Source organism: Maniola jurtina, chromosome 4 (genome assembly GCF_905333055.1).
Source record: "Maniola jurtina chromosome 4, ilManJurt1.1, whole genome shotgun sequence".
In the NCBI taxonomy this organism is placed as follows: domain Eukaryota; kingdom Metazoa; phylum Arthropoda; class Insecta; order Lepidoptera; family Nymphalidae; genus Maniola; species Maniola jurtina.
The window spans coordinates 15,655,130-15,675,193 of NC_060032.1; the positions used below are offsets into that span (position 1 = coordinate 15,655,130).

Here is a 20,064-nt window from a genome sequence, read left to right on the forward strand (position 1 = left end):
TCGTGATGACCGACACCCACCCGCCGCGTGGTAGAACTTTATCCTAAAACATTTTTCAAAAATCCCAGCCTAAACTAACACATTATCCTTTACGAATTTTAATTACGCCATCCATCTTGCAAGGCGTACGAAAAAAGAAAAAAAAACTGTCACACCAAATTCTTTTTCTTTTTTTTTTTTTTTTTCTCTCTGGCCCCAGATTCCTGACCACCTGTCAGTTTTAAAAATAATTCCCTAACTCATGTGAAACTTTTACAAATGTATTTTATAGATCCTTTTATAAAGAAAAGGCAAATATTTACACAAACGTAAATTAATAATTAGTAATAATAAATAAATTCTTTTATGATGGCTGTTACAAGCATCACACCAAGATGCCGAACTAGTTCCACCCGCTACGCACAGATGTCGCTAGTCGTAAGGAGATCAGTGATTTGAAGTTATATGTTTACTTTTAATATTTATATACAATAAATACCACACGTTACAAAAAGTACCATCCATCGTGCAATCCATGACCATCTTCGTATGAAAAAAGTTAGTGCAAGATGAGTTCCGAAACTTCTTTCAGCTGTCCAAAGACAGGAGCGAGTGCGCTGTGCAACCGAGTTTTTAGGTCTTTGGGACGAAAACACAAAGAATGTAATCGAGCGGCTACTTACTGGTGATGAAACTATGGTCTTATATCATGATCCAGGAAGCAAGCGCGAGTCAATGGAATGGTGTTACAAGGGTGAAAAGCCATCTAGAAAGGCAAAGGTGCAAAAATCCACCAAAAATGTCTTGTGTACAATCTATTGGGATTCTCAAGGGATTTTGATGGTAGAATTTAAAAAACGTAATACAATCGTAAACGGCGAATATTATGCTTCATTACTATATAAACTGCGAGACACGATTAAGGAGAAGCGCAGAGGCAAGTTGTCTTAAAGCGTCCTGTTGCTCCACGACAACGCACCCGTTCACACTGCCGGTGTTCCGAAGGCTGCAGTTTGTGAATGCGGGTTCACGGAACTGGAACATCCACCGTATAGTCCAGGCCTGGCCCCGTCAGACTATTATTTGTTCCCAAATTTAAAGCGGGGCTTAAGAGGAAGGAAATTTTCAAACGATGAAGAATTGCAGGCGGCCGCCTTTAGTCATTTTGAAGACAAAGATTGAAGTCACTTTTATGAAGGTTTAGAGATGTTAGTTCTCAGAAGTCAAAAGTGTGTTTATATTAGTGGAGATTACATAGAAAAATAAAATTGGTTTCATCTCATTTTGTTGACTATTTCATAGCTAGGCCAATTCATTATGGGACCGCCTAGGTACCTACTTATTTTGTATAACAGAAATAAAAATACCTCTTAGAGCTAATGGACTAAGATCCAGCGAGGGCTAGACCTTCGTTATTTTATAAGATCTGAAAGTTTCCCTGCATATTGTCCCCAACACAGGGAAGAATCTGGCACAGGGTTGCCACGACTCTTAAGAGATATTCTACAACTTAACTATTCCGAAAAAATATAAAAAAATACACTTTATATTTCGACGTAAAAAATATATCTACAACTTTTTTACTTGTTATCTTCCAAATAAAATAGAACAGAATAATTTTTTATTCAAGTAAACTTTTACAAGTGCTTTTGAATCGTCAAAGTAATTTACCACCGGTTCGGAATGCCGTTCCTATCGAGAGCCAAGCCCCCATGATCCATCATGAATTTCATAGTAACTGTTCTTCTTCCCTGTATTGGGGATAATACGTAGAGGAACTTTCAGCGTTTATAAAATAACGAGGGTCTGACCGTCGCTGGCTCTCTCTTTTTTTTAAATGTATTTTTTATTGTACTATTTAATTTAACAAAAGAGCATAGACAGTTTGGGAGGTATGTAAAAGTATTAATTGGGTGATAATGTATTTATTATAATGCTTCTTGATCACTTTTTTTAAGTGCAGAGTAATTCTCTTTCTATGGACTAATTGTCTTTTAATCAACATAACAAAACTATGCTAATCGTGACTAGTTTTCTATACAATATCAATTATTTACATCGATGTGCAAATTAACTAAGTAGGTATACTCATTCTACGTTAAACCAATTTCTATTTATTACAACTATGTATTATTTGATATAATCTCGATATTTGTGCGAAATATCAACTGATGAGGACGAAACATTTTCGTTTAAAACAAGATGCGTTCATGAAACGAAAGTAGAAAAGTTTTGATTCATTTTTGGCGCACCAGACAAACTTGCAAAGAATCCCATGACCCAGGTTTTGCTCCATCCAGTCCGAGATAAACAAAATTAGTGGAAGTACTCGACGCTACATTACGCACGCTATGTGACGGCATCGCTTTCCTAGGAAATCCTAGCTTTATTAAACATCTCTTTCTATCCTCTTCATAGATGGTAGTGCATGTACGCGGGGTTTGGTGGCAGTAACGCCCAAACGAGTGGAAGCGTATGAACGGAGAGTTCACGCTTACCGCTTGCCGCCTGCACACGTAGCTATTCTAAGCGGAGCTGGTTTCGTGACGCGTACTGCTCGTATACCTCTGTATATACTCTTCATAGATGACAGTGCATGTACGCGGGGTATGGAGGCAGGAGCGCGCAAGCGAGTGGAAGCGCATGAGCAGAAAGTTCGCGCTCACCGCTCGCCGCTTGCGCACGTAACTGTTCCAAGCGAAGCTGGTTTTGTGACGCGTACTACTCGTATACCTCTGTTTATACTCTTCATAGATGGCAGTGCATGTACGCGGGATATGGAGGCAGGAGCGCGCAAGCGAGTGGAAGCGCATGGGCAGAAAGTTCGCGCTCACCGCTCGCCGCTTGCGCCCGTAACTGTTCCAAGCGGAGCTGGTTTTGGCGCTTCCATTTTGTTCTAGAGGGAAAGAAGAATTTTGATACAGATATTCTATTTCACGAAGACCGTTTAGCTATGTTTGTGTGAGTGCAAATGTACACATTGTCATAGTGTGCGTGGTACTCAGTCGTGCTCAGTAATGTTACGCATACAAATGCATTAACGCTTATCTGTACACTACATCCAAAGCTGAGCGGTCTTCATGAAATAGAACTACATAATATAATAATTATACTCATTTTTGTTGCCATAGAGCCTGAGCTTGAAATGAGTTCTGCCAATGACTCACCTTCTGTTCTGGTACCAAGTCTTGACCTGTGTTTCGCTCAGGTTGAGCGCGTCGGCGACGTCTCCCCTGTCAGCCACGCTCAGGTACTTCTGGCAGCGGAACTTGCGCTCCAGGTACGCCAACTGCGCGTGGGTGAAGGCTGTTCTGCGACGGCGAGGCTTGCGGCCAGAGGTCGGCGTGCCACCGGTGCGGTTGGACGATTGACGATCTGGTTAAGAGGGAGGGTAGAGATTCATAGTGTGCTCAAAACAAACTTCTTACTTTCTTCTTAACATACTTCTTCTTCTTCTAATTCTTAATATTAACGAATCAAACTCAATGAAATTCTATAGCACCGTCGCAATGTCACCTGCTTATCGACCTGTTATCGTATATATTTTGGAGAATGTGCTCAACAACTCCACAATCTAGAGTGAATAGGCACCTTCTAGGTAAACGCGTCCCATGTTAGACCACATCATCACTTTCCATCAGGTGTGATTGTGGTCAAGCGCTTAACTATAGTGAAGGAAAAAAAAGAACTTATTCTTCCTTCGCCGTACCATCACAGAACAGGGAGAAATCATGTGGTCGACATCCAAATTACTCGCACTACACGTTTTTGCTCAACGTACCTACTCGTATTTGATACGAACCGCTAAGGTTTGTGACGCTCTTCCGACGTCCGTGTTTCCCGTCACATATACATTCAATACAAGAGTGAATAGGCATCTTCTAAGCAAGCTTGCTCCAACTCAGAACTCATCTGTGGTTAAGCGCAAGCCTATCCTGTAATTTAAAAAGTATATATATAAACCGGTTATACAAATACTGTTTGGGTCTTGCGATTCCCTCTGCGAGCCCCCCGCCATGACGGACGCGAAGCCAGCCAGCAGCTGCGACTGGAACGAACTCTTGGTTAAGTCCATCGACCTGCCATAGATGCTGTCAGACAAAGAGCCAGCGATCTCGAACGCACTCCTCTCACCGTCGCCTTCCTTATGGCCTTCCCTGTCTGTATGCCTGTATAAAGTGAACATGCTTGATTTGCACCTTCTACAAATGCAAGTATGAAAAGAATAATAGATTTTTATTCAAATAGACTTTTACAAGTGCTTTTGAATCGTTAAATAATTTACCAATAGTTCGGAATGCCGTTCCTACCGAGAAGAACCAGCAAGAAACTCGGCGGTTGCTCTTTTCATCATCATCATCATCATCGTCATCATCTACCCATTGCCGGCTCACTTTTGAGCACGAGTCTTGTCTTAGAATGAGAAGGGTTTGGCTATAGAGCTCTGAATTAACCACGCTGGCCAAGTGCGGACTGACAGACTTCACACATCTTTGGAAACATTATGAAGAACTCTCATCGCAGGGTTTCTTCACCGTTAAAACAAGTGACATTTAACTGCTTAAAACACACATAGCTCTAGAAAGCGTGCTCGGAATCGAACCCCGGACCCCCGAATTGGAGGCCGACTTCTTAACCACTAGGCCATTACAGTTTTTACAGTACTATTTAAATGATTCAAACCAGACCAAGGATCCAGAATTAACAAAGATTTGGAATAAATTACTAGATAAAGAACATCAGCTCGCTGACAGACAGGTGGACAGTATAATGATAGCGTCCCGTTTGCATCCTTTTTTTTAAATTGTTATTTAGAGAGCTGGGTCAGTAATGCGAGCATGTGGGTTGGCATCCTTCAGATACGGAACCTCAAAAAGATATATTTTCCAATGTCTCTTTAATATACCTGTATAGTTGAAATAGAGATCCCTCGTATAACTTCATAGATTCCTCTGGCCTCTCGAATTCGTGGTCATCTTCTTTGAAAGGAGAAGAATATTCGGAATTTGATATTCGGTTGGAAAACTCCGTTGGTGACGCTCGGTCATTCTCAGAATCTGCTCTTTTCTGATCTGCTTTCCTATTAATAAATATTATTTTCGTTTATTGAAGAAGTAATAATTAAAATATACCTAAACCAAACAGGATGTATAATTTGTGGGCTTCATTTACAAAAAGCATTTAACGCAGAAATGCAGCCAGTATTCTTGGCACCATTTCACGCGGCCATGATTTGTATAGTAATTAGATAAGGCTAGTTAAGTTTTATTGTAATATTTTCAATTTTTTTTTTTAAAGTGATAATATTAAGACACTTACATGCAATTATCGGGATCATTCTCATAAGAAACTTGTAACTTGTTGGGCGAGGAGGTGTCCGAGCGGTTGTCGCCCACTGAGATGTCGTCCTCGATGTCGGAATCCTCAGGGTTGTGTGTGGCGGCGGAGTCGCACCTGGCTTCTGATTCCTCTGCCTCATGAGCTGTTCCTATGGACAAACATTACGTCTTTACGTTCATCATGATAACATAACCATAAACTGTTTGGTTGTGCCTGATGCGATCACATTATTATATTATAAAGGCGAAAGTTTGTGTGTATGTGTTGTGTGTGTGTGTGTGTGTATGTTTGTTACTCATTCACGCAAAAACTACTGGACGGATTGGGTTGAAATTTAGAATGGAGATAGATTATACCCTGGATTAGCACATAGGCTACTTTTTATCCCGGAAAATCAAAGAGTTCTTACAAACGGGATTTTTTAAAAACCTACATCCACGTGAACGAAGTCGCGGGCATCAGCTAGTTGGTTATAAAGTATTCATACACCATCTTAATCAACTCACCGCCTTTTACGGCAGCGCAAGGGTAAGCGCTGTGGTCTTTTTAGTGGGAGGTTCCGGGTTCGATTCCTGACAGCGGTTTGGAATTTTATGATTTCTAAATTTCTGGTCTGGTCTGATGGGAGGCTTCGGCCATGTCTAGTTACCACCATACCGGCAAACCGTGCCGCCAAGCGATTTAGCGTTTCGCTACGATGCCGTGTAGATACCAAAGGGGTGGTTTAATAAAAACTGCCATACCCCTTTCAGGTTAACCCGCTTCTATCTAGACTGCATCATCACTTACCACCAGGTGAGATTTCAGTCAAGGGCTAACTTTTATCTGAATAAAAAAAATAAAGAAGACAAAAGCCGTGATAGGGCCACAGGTCTCCCCTCAGAATGAGTAGGGTTTAGGCCACAGTCTGCCACGCTGACCAAGTGCGGATTAGCAGAATTCACACACCTTTGAGAAATTTATGAGGAACTCTCATGCATACAGGTTTCCATACAATATTTTTCTTCATGGTTTTCTTCATGGTTTCAAACGCACATTATTCAAAAAAGTTTGAGGTGCGTGCCCGGAATCGAGGCCCCGACCTTCCTTTGAGGTCTTATAGCCACTAGGCTATCACGGCTCATATACATAGATACATCAGAAGAGAATTAAAGTAAGAAAATTAAAATTACCAAACACGGAAATATCATACATTGCGATGCAGTAATTTTTAAAATTGCGAAAACAATAACACTGAATAAAATGTAATTATTGTTTTCCTCTCGAGTTAATTTGAACGATAATGAGCATCTTTAAATGAATAAAATCAATATTGAATGAAAAGACTTATTCAGTATACACTATAATAGCAATTTTAGTTCAATGGTAAGTACTTATAATACGTATGCATTCTGTGATATTACAATACAATAACTTTCAAACGTTGAAATAAGTAAATAGAGATCGTTGCTTTCAGAACTCTCCAACCCATTGCCTCACAGAACAGGATATCAGCTTTGTGTATGAAGTATTCTATTTTATTGTGTAGATACTTGCAAAGGTAATAAAATAGTTATTATATTGGTCGTACAACAGTAATAAATACAGTAACTCTATATAGCGAAATTGAAGGGACCTAGTATTATTTCGCAAGAAAATAATATAATCTTGTGAAAAAGTGTCTAGCATTACAACGATAGGAAGTACAGTAAGTAGGTAAACACGTGCTAGGCAATTACAATCAACACATGAACACATGTATAAATATTTACGACTTTATATTTGTATGGTGTTTAAAGGTCAGTGAAATTAATGCTTTTGGGGTCTTAATAATGACGTATTGTTTCGCTATTAGGAGTGGTTGCTACGACAACATAGAATGATTCAATATAAGGATAACCATCGATGAGGATAACAATGTAAACCAAACGAGCCTTAACAATTTCTACGTTTTTCGGAGTTTTTCGTTTAATAGAAGTTCGCAATATAGAGTTTACACTGTATTTAGATAGAATTTCTATCCATACTAATATTATAGGTGTTTTTAGCTATTTACCGCTCATCCGTTGAACTGATTTTGATAGAATTTGGTACCTGAGAGAGAAAGCTTGGATCCCGAGGGTGGAAAAAGGCTAATTTTGTCCTGGAAAATCAAAGAGTTCCCGTGAGATTTATGAAAACCTAACTTCACTTGGACGAAGTTGCGGGGATCATCTATTTGATACAGAGATGGTTTGCACTCTGGTATATCTCTCTATAGGTACTCTATAGACTACATTCTATCCAGGAAGAGTAAAGAGTTTTCTCGGGATAAAAAACAAAGATTCCGACGAATTGAGAACCTCCTCCTTTTTTTTAAGTCGGTTAAAAAAGCAAAATCTACGCGGATGAAGTCGTGGGCATCATGCACAAACCTACATAATATTTGAAATCTATAAAGTTTCCATTTTGAACGAGCGACCGTTATAAAGGCGGAACGATAAAGAACGATGGAATATAACGATGTTTTGGCTGGAGGAATCCATGCGAAAACATTAAGATGTTCTCGACGTCCCCCAAGCCCCGGCCGAGTATCGCTCGCTAAAGCATATTTATGCAGAAATTATAACGAGAGAAACACTCGAATTCCGGCCTCTTCACCTCCCGCAAAATAACGAGTAATCGCCAGCCGCCATTATGCGCCTACGAATGTTTAGCCGTCGAGCCTGCATGGAAATATGAAAAGCGACTAGCCCAGTGTGCTTAGTATTTGTTTTTCTCGCCAACGTTGATAGAATTCTAGCGTCCAAATACTTCAGTGTCGTGGCAAGTCAGGCATGTACGATTTGATCAAATCCCGGAAGATGTTAAAATAACAACTCAATTCGATCAAGTAGTAAACAAACTAATTTGTTAAGTGAAATAATCAAATTGGGTTGTTATTTTGATATCTGCCGGGATTTGATCCTAGTTTTTATCATTTCCCTGGGACATACATATTGCAAAGAAAAGAACACACCAGAGCCGTTAGGCTGATGTTAGGCAGCAACCCCAATGGAGTCTGTCACGCTCGAAACACTGAAGTAACCATGAGGATTTTTTCTCCTCCCCAAGAAAACAAAGCCTTGTTGTAAAGCTTAATTTCGTACATAAATCTACAACCAGCGATTTGGTGGAAACATTGTGAAATTAAAATAGTTGGTACAGAATTTTTTGCTTTATATTAAAGCTCTTAGGTCCATTTTACTCTGACGCTATTGCATTCGACGCTCGAATTCTTTCAACGTTCGTGAGATGTGTTATCTCATACTAAGCACACTGAAAGCTGAATGCCCACTCTCCACCATTTTCATGCAAATTAAAAGACACAAACGCAGTCATAGACAAGATTCCCGCGCGCGCTAAAACACACCATTCAAAACCCCGTATTCAATTGCTCGAGAGCGAAACGGAACGCCCCGAGGCATTAATTAGAGCAGAAACTCTATGGCCGTTCCTTTTTTAAAACTGACGTCTTTATGAACGGGGCTTTTGTGCACCTTCCCGTTTGTGGGCGTAAGTGTCAAGTCTTAGTTTGAAGCGATGCTTAACTTTGTTGTGTAGCTCGCGGGATTGGTGGCGTAATCTTTTTGTCATCATTATCCCGCCGCTCTATTTTTATACGCTCGTTAGTCGTTAGAAATCATTTTGAGGTTTTATTTTTTGAAGTGACAGTCTTACTCCAAGAGGAACAATGTATAACCTTCTAAACATACCCTATCCAGTATCCAAGACGCAAAAGCCGTCCGCACCACCTTAGATCAAGAATTGAGGCTCCAGTTTAATTGAATTTAAAAAGTCTTTAAATACTAATACAAAGACAGAGATACGTAATCAGTAGCATATCTAATGGCCGTCGGCAGGAGAGATTTGAAGGTTCAAAACTTCAAAGCCCCGCTCTCCCTCAAATCCAAAATCTCAAACAAATAGCCAAATAATTATTCCAACATAGTTCTTGAATTTTCCTTTAATGTTATCAAAATTAAATAATAATTACACGTTTACTCGCTTTTTTCCCCTCATTTGTATATCATTCAAATCTACTAAGTAAGATGTATCAAGACCACCCAAAAAAGATTTTTCCGAGAGATGCATTCGATTAAAATTTCAGCCCTAATAGAAAAGTTAAAACATTTCCTCCTCCTTCTTTCGAGCCTTAGAGAGTAAGTATGTTAAGACGTCGGTCCTGGTTATTCTCACAATCATGATCACCAAACGGAGTCTAAATCTCGTAATATGTAGTGCGTGGTAGAGTGAACGGAAGGATTTACCTCTCCGACTGGCTAAGGTTGGTAGTCAGCTTCGTAAACACCTCTCTGTTCTTCGCGCGGCGAAACGGTACGGCTGTACTCGCAATTTCCATCCATGGTTTTTGTCAGAAAATTTTCTGCGATCGATGCCTTTTCTTCCGGCAACTTTTCTCATCATTATATTGTGCATTTATTCAGGTCTAGAGTCATGACCCTCAGCAATTAGGAATTCGATGGTTCACACAATTGCAAAAATTGTATTTGTGCATCGTAAGGTCTACATTTCCTGAGGATGCTCCGGTGTCGGAGTGAAACGTCCGACGTGTTTGTTTTGGGGCAGAATTTTGCTGCATATTTGGCAGAAGGAGGGCGGGCCATGCATACCTACCTATTGCATGCTGTATGTTGCACCACACAGATTTATCTGCTTTAGCGTATTTTATAGCAAATTAAGCTTTTGGTTTCTTAAACTGTCCTGTCTATCTGTTTGCTGTCTATTTAACTTCTAAATTAATCTTAATGAAAGCACAGATATTTGCCGTCACCAGGATGCAAGATATGATTCGTACATAGGCTTCTTTTATCGCAGAAAATTAAATAAGTACTTAGTTCCAACGAGATTTCACCTAACGAGAACGACAAACCTAAATCCACGCAGACAACGAAGTCGCAGACATCAGCAAGTCAGAAATAATGTCTTCTTCTCCTCTTGTTTTGTGACTTTGTGTAATGCAAAAACAGCACAATGCACTTCGCCAGTGTCAGGGTTTCTTCAATCGAAAAGTGAGTGAAACAAGCTCGAGGTCAAATGGCACTTTTGTGTTTTGTTGGCAAAGGGTGGGTCTCCTAAATGAGCGGTGTTATTTGCAATTTAGATCTCCGCGGGACGCCGCCGGCATTCTGCCGTGACATCTCTCGATTATGTCGAATGCTTGCCGATTTTTATGCTGATTGAGGTCTAATTTGGCATGGCCTCATTTACACGAGAGCTTTTTTAACGTCCGTTAAAAAAGCGTTCAAATAGAAAAAAATATATATTTTTAACCCCCGACCCAAAAAGAGGGGTGTTATAAGTTTGACGTGTGTATCTGTGTATCTGTGTATCTGTGTGTCTGTGTATCTGTGTATCTGTGTATCTGTGTATCTGTCTGTGGCATCGTAGCGCCTAAACGAATGAACCGATTTTAATTTAGTTTTTTTTTGTTTGAAAGGTGGCTTGATCGAGAGTGTTCTTAGCTATAATCTAAAAAAATTGGTTCAGCTGTTTAAGAGTTATCAGCTCTTTTCTAGTTTTCTTGTAGAAAAGAAGGTTACATAACCGTTAGGTTCATAATATTATGTCAATGGACAAATGTCAAGCTGTCAAGATGGACGTTGCCTAAATACATAATTATTTATTTGAAAATGATGTTTTGGAAAACTCAAATACTTTGGATCGTCGGGGGTGTTATAAATTTTTAATTTACACTTGTTCTAAGTATATGTTCACACGTCATTCAGCGCTATTTTACGTGTGAACAGATACTTGGGAATACATTAATTGTTCTATTTGAACCGTCCGTTAAAAAAGCTCTCGTGTGAATGAGGCCTTAGAGTAAGTACTTTAAACTTTGAGGGACGAGTGGCTTAGTTGCGGACGTATGTATCTGTTATTGATACATATTCAAATTCAAATTCAAATTCAAAATGTTTTTATTCAATTAGACTTTTACAAGTTCTTTCGAATCGTCAAAAGCATCTACCACTGGTTCGGAATGCCTTTCCTACCGAGAAGAACCAGCAAGAAACTCGGCGGTTGCTCTTTTCAAAGATTTGATATACAATATTATGCCATGTATAAAAGCAATTGAAGTCCTGCGCATTGCTGGAGCGAATCGAAGTTCAAATCCACGCTTTTTTATCATTTACATAATCTTCGATAGTATAATATGCTTTTCTCAAGAGCATATTTTTAATAGATTTTTTGAACCTGTGTAAAGGCAAGTCCAAAATTGACTGAGGAATTTTGTTATAGAAGATTATACCCATTCCCACAAATGACTTTTGGACCTTCCTGAGACGGAGCGTAGGAGTCGCAAGCCTGTTACGGTGTCTAGTCAGCCTGTTGTGTAGATCGCCAACCTTCTTGTAACTAAGAATATTTTGTCTTACAAAAATTATGTTGTTGTAAATATATTGAGAGGCTACGGTAAGGATACCTATTTCCTTAAATTTTTCTCGAAGTGAATCGCGTGGTTTTAAGTTATAAATTGCGCGTATTGCCCTTTTTTGTAATACAAAAATTCTCCCAATATCTGCCGCTCTACCCCATATTAAGATTCCATAAGACATAATACTATCAAAATAAGCAAAATATACTATCTTTGCGGTCTCCACGTCAGTTAATTGTCGAATCTTTCTAACCGCGTAAGCAGCAGAGCTTAGTTTGCCAGCAAGAGTTGAGTTGAGTTATTATGTCACCTGAAAATGTAATCTTGAAAAAAATGATATTTCAAGGGTTAACTTTCGAACGAATTTTTAGTGGAAGGTCCCGGATTCGATTCCTAGCAGAAGTTTGCAAATTTACAACTTCTAATTTTCTGGTCTGGTCTGGTGGGAGGCTTCGGCCGTGGCTAGTCACCATCCTACTGGCGAAACTGTGTCGCCAAGCGTTTTAGCGTTCCGGTACGATGCCGTGTTAAAATCAAAGGGGTAGGTATGGGTTTAATAAAAACTGCCATACCCCTTCCAGGTTAGCCTGCTTCCATCTAGACTGCATCATCTTTTACCACCAGGTGAGATTGTATTCAAGGACTAACTTGTATCTGAATAAAAAAACATATAAACAATTTTACTATATTTATTGTTGTCGGGCACGAATAATTAAGGGATTAAAATCGAAAATTGGCTTATTTTTTGATCTAAATGATCTTTGTATGGAGAAACGCATATGAAGTGTAACCTTCATTGCAAACTCGGCCCATAAATGTAAGAAATAAATAAAATAATATGAACCATACACAATCAACAACCCTTACAAACAAAACTCCTAACCACGCGTAACAATTCAATAACTAAAAAAAAAAAAAAAACAAATAATTGTCGATGGTCAGAGTCAAAAGTTTAGTATAATCTGTATTGAATGCATCGACAATCGTCAATCAAAGATGGCGCGTGCACGCCGCGTGCGCGAGTAAGGGCCGACATGCTGTTCTGAAGAGCATATGCGTGTGTTGCTGAATAATTATCACTTGTGAATAAAAAAATTGATAAAGAATGCGGTTTATATTGTTTCCTGCATGTTTATTAATTTTGCGCTTGATTGCGTCTTGACCTTTGATGGAACGCGTTACTTTGTAAAATATTTGACAAGAGAAACAAACTAAGACGAGTATTTATTCATCCGAGACTAAGACCTCAAAACAGCTGATCTGATTGGGACCATTTATGGCGGAAGTGACATAATATGAATGTTACTTCCATCTGAAAAAGACCTGAAACTGTCAAACAATGAGATCAGAAAGAGAAGGGTTGAAAAGGGCCATAGGTCCACCATACTGATCAAGTGTGGATTGGCAGATTTAACACCTTTGAAAACATTATGGAAAACTCAGGCAGGCTGATTTCTTACGATGCTTTCGCTGTTATATCCCGGCCACATTAACGGCCATCAACGCCATGTTCAACGGCGTTCCTAGATAACCACGATCGACGTACTACGGCATTCACAATGCCGCTTGGCGTTAGACGATTTTAACCCAATTCAATTGGCTTTATTAGACGTCAACCGTTCAAGTGCGGCATAAGTATGTAGGTATGTATTGACCGTTTAAGTTTAATCCAATTAGTAAAGTTTTAATCCAAGTGCTCGTCGCGTCGGGGGACTGCTAAAGGTAACAGAAACAGCTTTGAAAGCCATCTGTTTTAGAAAGAATAGAATCTGTTATCTTTAGCGGTCCCCCGACTCAACGAAATTCTCATTGTAGCCTAGTTAAGTTATAATTTTAGCCTAGTTTGAATATTAGAAATTAATTAAGAAAACTTTAAACTTTGTACTCCTACCTTCTGCAATACAGGTATTTCCTAGTGCAGAAGGTAGGAATCTCAATCTTGCTATGTAACCCATGTATGTATAAGTATCAATAAATTATTATTATTAATTAAAAAATTATTCTGAATCGTGACCCGTGCTCAACAGTGGACAGGCGATGGGTGTTGATGATCATGATAATTATAATATTGTGATTGTATATTAATTTTACAGAAACTACTGTGACGTCTTAGAGAAATTACTCGTGTGCACCAAGCTTGACAATTTAGTGATAACAGGTTTCCGCTACTCAAAAATTTCCACTTAGACAATAATAGAAAGAACTAAAGAAAATAAACCCCCAATGTTAAAGCAAGATTACACATTCTGTTAGAAAGATCTTGAACACAGATGAATAACTCAAAAGGACAATTCGAAATTGGAACAAAATATTTCAAAAGTTGGTTCAGTTGAGATGACTCCTTCCAAGCGAAACACGAAGCAAGCAGAATTAATTGCTTGGATTCAGTAAATGAAGCAGGAAGAAGTGAAGAACGAGGTATTAGTGGTCTTAATGCTCCAGCTAACGACGAAGTTCCCGCAGCACGTGAAGTCTGAAGCCTGTAAGTCCATATTATGTGACGTCATCAAATAAAGGCACCAATCCTACAACGTGTGTGTAACTTCCAATCCCGATCTCAGCTTATAACAGTCCTTTGAAAAATCAGCAAGAAACTTAGTCCCGCGGAAAACACGACAGCCTTCTAGTCGGTGGTCCAGGGTTCGATCCCGGGCACGCATCTTTAACTTTCTGTAGCGAAGTGCATTTTAACGGCGAGGGAACATCGTGAGGAAACCTGCAGCATATCTGAGAGTTCTCCATAATGTTCTCAAAGGTGTGTGAAGTCTGCCAATCCGCACTCGGCCAGCTCAGAGTAGACTATGGGCAAACCCCTTCTCATTCTGAGGCGTAATCCATGCTCAGTAGTTGACCGGTGATGGGTGATGATGATCATGATCATTAAAATACATATTATGGTTGTACTAGATGATGCCTGCGACTTCATCCGCGTGGATTTAGTTTTCTTTAAAATACTTTGATTTTCCGGAATAAAAAGTTGCCCATGTCAGTTTCCGGGAGGCAAGCTACCTTTGTACCTTTCATATAAATCGGTTAAAAAGATGGGCCTTTAAGAATTCCGTGAGAACTCTTTGATTTTGCAAGATAATAAATAGCCTACATATTATTATGTCCTTCCTCGCGATGTAAGCTAACTTTGTACCACATTAAAATCGGTTGAACTGTTAGACCGTGAAAAGCTAGCAGACAGACAGACAGACAAGAATAGTATGGAAGTAAGTATGGATTATACTAATTAATTATTTATCCTGAAAAAAATCAGCAAGAAACTAAGTCCATCTTTCACACAACTTGTGTGTAAGGTGGACTTAGTTTCTTGCTGATTTTTTTCAGGATCACACTAATATTATAAAGGCGAAAGTTTGTATGTGTGTGTGTGTATGTTACTCCTTCACGCAAAAACCACTGGACGGATTTGGCTGAAATTTGGAATGGAGATAGATAATATCCTGGATTACATATATACTTTTTATCCCGGAAAATCAAAGAGTTCCCACGGGATTTCGAAAAACCTAAATCCACGCGGGCGAAGTCGCGGGCATCGGCTAGTAAATAATAAAATTAATTAGTATAATCCATATCCATAGTTACTTCCATATTATTCTGACACAACCCACCTTCAAATAACGTGGCTATTACACACAGTTTTTCAAATAAATGTTCGAAACTACGGTTTCCCTAACTGCAGTTTTGCAAGGGGTCACGGAACGGGCGCCTTGTTAGTGTGTCCGTAAGTTTTATTGCTCTTAAAGAAATAAGGGTCCGGTCGCCGCAGTCCCACGTGAGAAAACTGGAAGTACTTTACGTTTTCAGTTTAAGGTGCATGAGACGAGCCTGCCCGTGAAATTCAAATTTAATTTGGTTTTTCGCAATTTGTAAACTAATACGACAACGTAGGCTTATGGCATTCTATTTGCGGCAACAACAGTATCATCCCCACAGTATTTGTATAAAAATTTTTACTTGAAAGGGTCCAGTTTAAGAAATTAGCTCTAGTATCGACTCACAAATTAGTCGATACTAGAGCTAATTTCTTACAAATCTCTTAGTTTACAAATTGTGAAAAACCAAATTAAATTTGAATTTCGCGGGCAGGCCCGTTACTTCCACCTTAACGTTTTCAGTTTAAGTAAATACAAGTGTAAATTAAAAATTTATAACGCCCCCGACAAGTGAAGGTTACAGTAACTAGAAAAAAGCTGATAACTTTCAAATGGCTGAACCGATTTTCTTGGATGATAGCTAAGAACACTCTCGATCAAGCCACCTTTCAAACAAAAAAAAAATAAATTAAAATCGGTTTATTCGTTTAGGCGCTACGATGCCACAGACAGATACACAGATACACACGTCAAACTTATAACACCCCTCTTTTTGGGTCGGGGGTTAAAAATTATCCATATTCCATACTAATCCACATTCTGGTACCCTTTCTTAGCCCATTCTTCTAACCGATTTAACCAATGAGATGCCAATGTGGAGGCCCGAAACAATATGAAGAATAAACGATCCGTGTGACTTATATTTGGCACCGGCTCCAAAAATATTACTGTAAAACTACATTAACCTCTTGTACACATGAATTTTAATTTATTGATTTAAAAAATATGTACCACCTCTCCCAGCACAATACTATAATGTACATACAAGTGTAATGTACATTATTATACTTATGTACATTTGTGTGATTTAGCTCACTAAGGTTTTTGTTTTTTTTTTGACTTTAATTGATTAGACCCTTTTTAATAAAACACTAAAAATCATTTTTTATTCTGACCAAATGCTCAACAAAGTGTCAGTACGTACTTATCCTTGTAACTTTATAACAATAAAGGTTTTAGGGCTCGTACACATTCCAGCGCGTGCCTAAGTGAGCCTCCGCAAGCGACACTAATAAGCAGGTAATTTGCAAGTGTGTGCCCGCCCTTACCTGCGGGTGAATACATTAGGACCTAATTTTGTACCTTGTATTTTAATTAGTTAGTTAAGTGCTTCAATGAATTTTTCATTAAACAAATTATTTATACATTTGTAAGAACGTCAACTGGTAGATGCGTTTTTTCTTTATAATTGGGTATATCAAGGTAGGCACACTTGATAGTTAGTGTACTCTGAAATTATTTGCATTCTATTGCATTAATTTCTTTTGACAATACGCATGAAATATCCTCTTATGACATGAGAGTTAAATAATAAGTAGTTTTCCCGCATATTACCTATCTAATATGGTAATGCAGAGCTGTACGGCTCAAGGGCTAACGTACCTACCTATTTTAATTCTATTAGGGAAAAATCTATATAGCAAGGTCATTGACTTGAAAGAAGAGCGTACTATGGAAAATTTGTTCCAACGATCTGTACGTATGGGTAAAGCTTTTTTAACCGACTTCAAAACAAGGCGGAGGTTCTCTATTCGACTGTATGTTTTAAGGGTTCCGTAGCCAAATGGCAAAAAACGGAACCCTTATAGATTCGTCATGTCTGTCTGTCTGTCTGTTTGCCGTATGTCACAGCCACTTTTTCCGAAAATATGATACCCCACTCCGTTAACTATACCAATTACTTTAAAAAAACCGGCCAAGTGCGAGTCCAAGTTCCGTACTCGGGTATTTTTTCCAACATTTTGCACGATAAATCAAAAACTTTTATACATAAAAATAAATAAAAATCTTTTTTAGGATGTGCAGGTAAAGCCCTTTCATATGATACCCCACTTGGTATAGTTATCTTATTTTGAAAACTGAAACATTTTTTTTTAATGATGTAACCACAAATTCACGGTTTTCAGATTTATTCCTGTACTTGTGCTATAACTAACACCTACCTACCTACCAAATTTCATGATTCTAGGTCAACGGGAAGTATCCTATTAATAGGTTTCTTGACAGACACGACGGACGGACAGACAGACAACAATGTGATCCTATGAGGGTTCCGTTTTTCCTTTTGAGGTACGGAGCCCTAAAAATTTTAAATACTAATTACATGTTCATGAACACATTTTAATTTTTTTGGGATGTAACCACAAATTCGCGTTTTTCAAGGGAATCAAAACCTATAAAGTACTTCCCGCTGACTTAGAATCATGAAACTTGGCAAGCAGCAATGACTTATAACACAAGTAAAGGCAAAAATCCTGAAACCGGGAATTTGTGGTTACATCACAAAAAAAATTGAATTGTTATTTCTTGTACGATAGTACTTATTTCCCTTCGTATACAATTCCCACTTTTGACCAGTTTTTAAAATAATAATTTATTTCTAAACTAGCTGATACCCGCGACTTCGTTCGCGTGGATGTAGGTTTTTTAAAATTCCCGTGGGAACTCTTTGATTTTCCGGTATAAAAAGTAGCCTATGTGCTAATCCAGGGTATAATCTATCTCCATTCTAAATTTCAGCCCAATCCGTCCAGTAGTTTTTGCGTGAAGGAGTAACAAACATACACACACACACACACACACACACACACACACATACAAACTTTCTCCTTTATAATATTAGTGTGATTAAGCCATCCGTGAATCGAACCTGAAACCTGCCAGGCACGAAGGCGTAAATCACTGTGCCAGAATGATCGTTCAACAAAGTTGACGTCAACGCATTAAACGGAAAAATAATCTCTCGGGAACATATCCATCGTACTGAAGTACCTAATCTATACTTCCATCCATCCATACTAATTTTATAAATGCGAAAGTGTGTCTGTTTGTCTGTCTGTCTGCCAACTTTTCACGGCCCAACAGTTTAACCGATTCTGACGAAATTTGGTACAGAGTTAGCTTATACCCCGGGGACGGACAAAGGCTACTCTTTATCCCGGAAAATCAAAGAGTTCCCACGGGATTCCTAAAGACCCATCCGCTTTACCGATTTGTATGTTTGGTACCAAGGTAGCTTGCGTCCATGTAAATGACATAGACAACTTTTTATCCCGGAAAATCAAACAGTTCCCACGGGATCTTTGAAAACCTAATTCCACGCGGACGAAGTCGCGGGCATCCTCTAGTAATGAAAATAAAAAAGGAATGAAAAAAAAAGACGGCACAGGGATATTCAGATGCTACGAAAGCTGTAGAGTCGTAGCGTGGGTCTACGAACTAACTCGTAGCCGCTACGCTAGGCGTAGGATGCGGCGGAATTCTATCTTCGGCTAATATTTCGGAAACAACTTTTTTATTTCTACACAATCATCATCATCATCATCAACAACAACATCTGCTTATCTGAGTACTTGGGCAGCCAGGTAGATTAGAATAGAATAGAAATATTTTTATTATAAATAAAAAAATATTTTTTATTGAAATAAACTTTTACAAGTACCTTTGAACCGTCAACTAGATCTACCCATCTACGGAATGCCTTTCCTACCGAGAAAAACCATCAAGAAACTCGGCGGTTGCTCTTTTTTAAGATTCGATTTACAATAGACTATAGATTAAACCCTTCTCATTCTGTGGAGACACCCGGCCTCAGTAGTGCGCCAGTGATGGTTTGATGATAATGATGATATAAAGAAAAACTCGTAGGCACCTACGTACGTACTTACTATAGCTAATAGTCTATAATTGACGATGGTAGCTCATCTCCTAATGTGCCCAGACTTCATAGTTTTAAACAGTAGGTATTAATTAATTTTATCAAAATGTGTATCTAAAAATACCTACCTGGGACTCCCACGCCAGGTCTCAAAACATCGCCCAGGAGGTCCTTTATAAGGAACGACTTGTGACTGTCCTGCATTCTCAATTACATCAAAACTTTTCCCGGCGATTGAACATTAAACCTTTTTAAATCACATAACGATTTTGAAACTTGAAAAACCGAATTTCAAAACTTAAAAAAAAAAACAAATTTATTTTAACAAAAACTACGTAAAATACCTACTTGATAAATAGGTAGGTTTTCAAAATAAGTAGTTTATTTAATTTTTTACTATCATTAAAGATTTTAATTAGTAAAGGCAAATAGTTACAAATGGGTTACTAAACGACATTCAACCGGGAGACGATGAAAATCGATTGACAGTATGTCATTCGAAAAACGCGAAATTAATGACAGCTGCACTTTGGCGCGCATCCGGGATGACTGTCAACCTGTCAGCCATGTTCAAACCGCTCGAGCGGGAAATTCTTTTCATTTAGCAACGCCCTACCCCTAACCGACGCTACGTACATTTTCTTGCGGTTTTCACCCAAAATACCGCTTAAACGGGGTTTAAAACGCGTTTAGCATGCGCAGCTTTCGATGGGCGGGACTTGCGACTCCTCCCACATCGGTTCAACCAATCGGATACGAGCCGCAAAGTTTTCCAGGCGAATGATTTGTAAAGTACGCATTGAATCGAG

General features: G+C 38.8%; 1 protein-coding gene across 1 annotated transcript; it reads right to left on the reverse strand.

Annotated features, from left to right (window-relative positions):
* Positions 1–2,576: 2,576 nt before the first annotated feature.
* Positions 2,577–19,554, reverse strand: LOC123864882 (homeobox protein GBX-2-like). Its single transcript, XM_045905608.1, has 6 exons — positions 19,384–19,554; positions 5,299–5,467; positions 4,886–5,059; positions 3,958–4,148; positions 3,147–3,354; positions 2,577–2,875 (listed from the first exon to the last, which is right to left on the reverse strand). The coding sequence occupies exons 1-6, from the start codon at positions 19,457–19,459 to the stop codon at positions 2,728–2,730; spliced, it is 966 nt and encodes a 321-aa protein (XP_045761564.1). The 5' UTR covers positions 19,460–19,554; the 3' UTR covers positions 2,577–2,727.
* Positions 19,555–20,064: the final 510 nt, after the last annotated feature.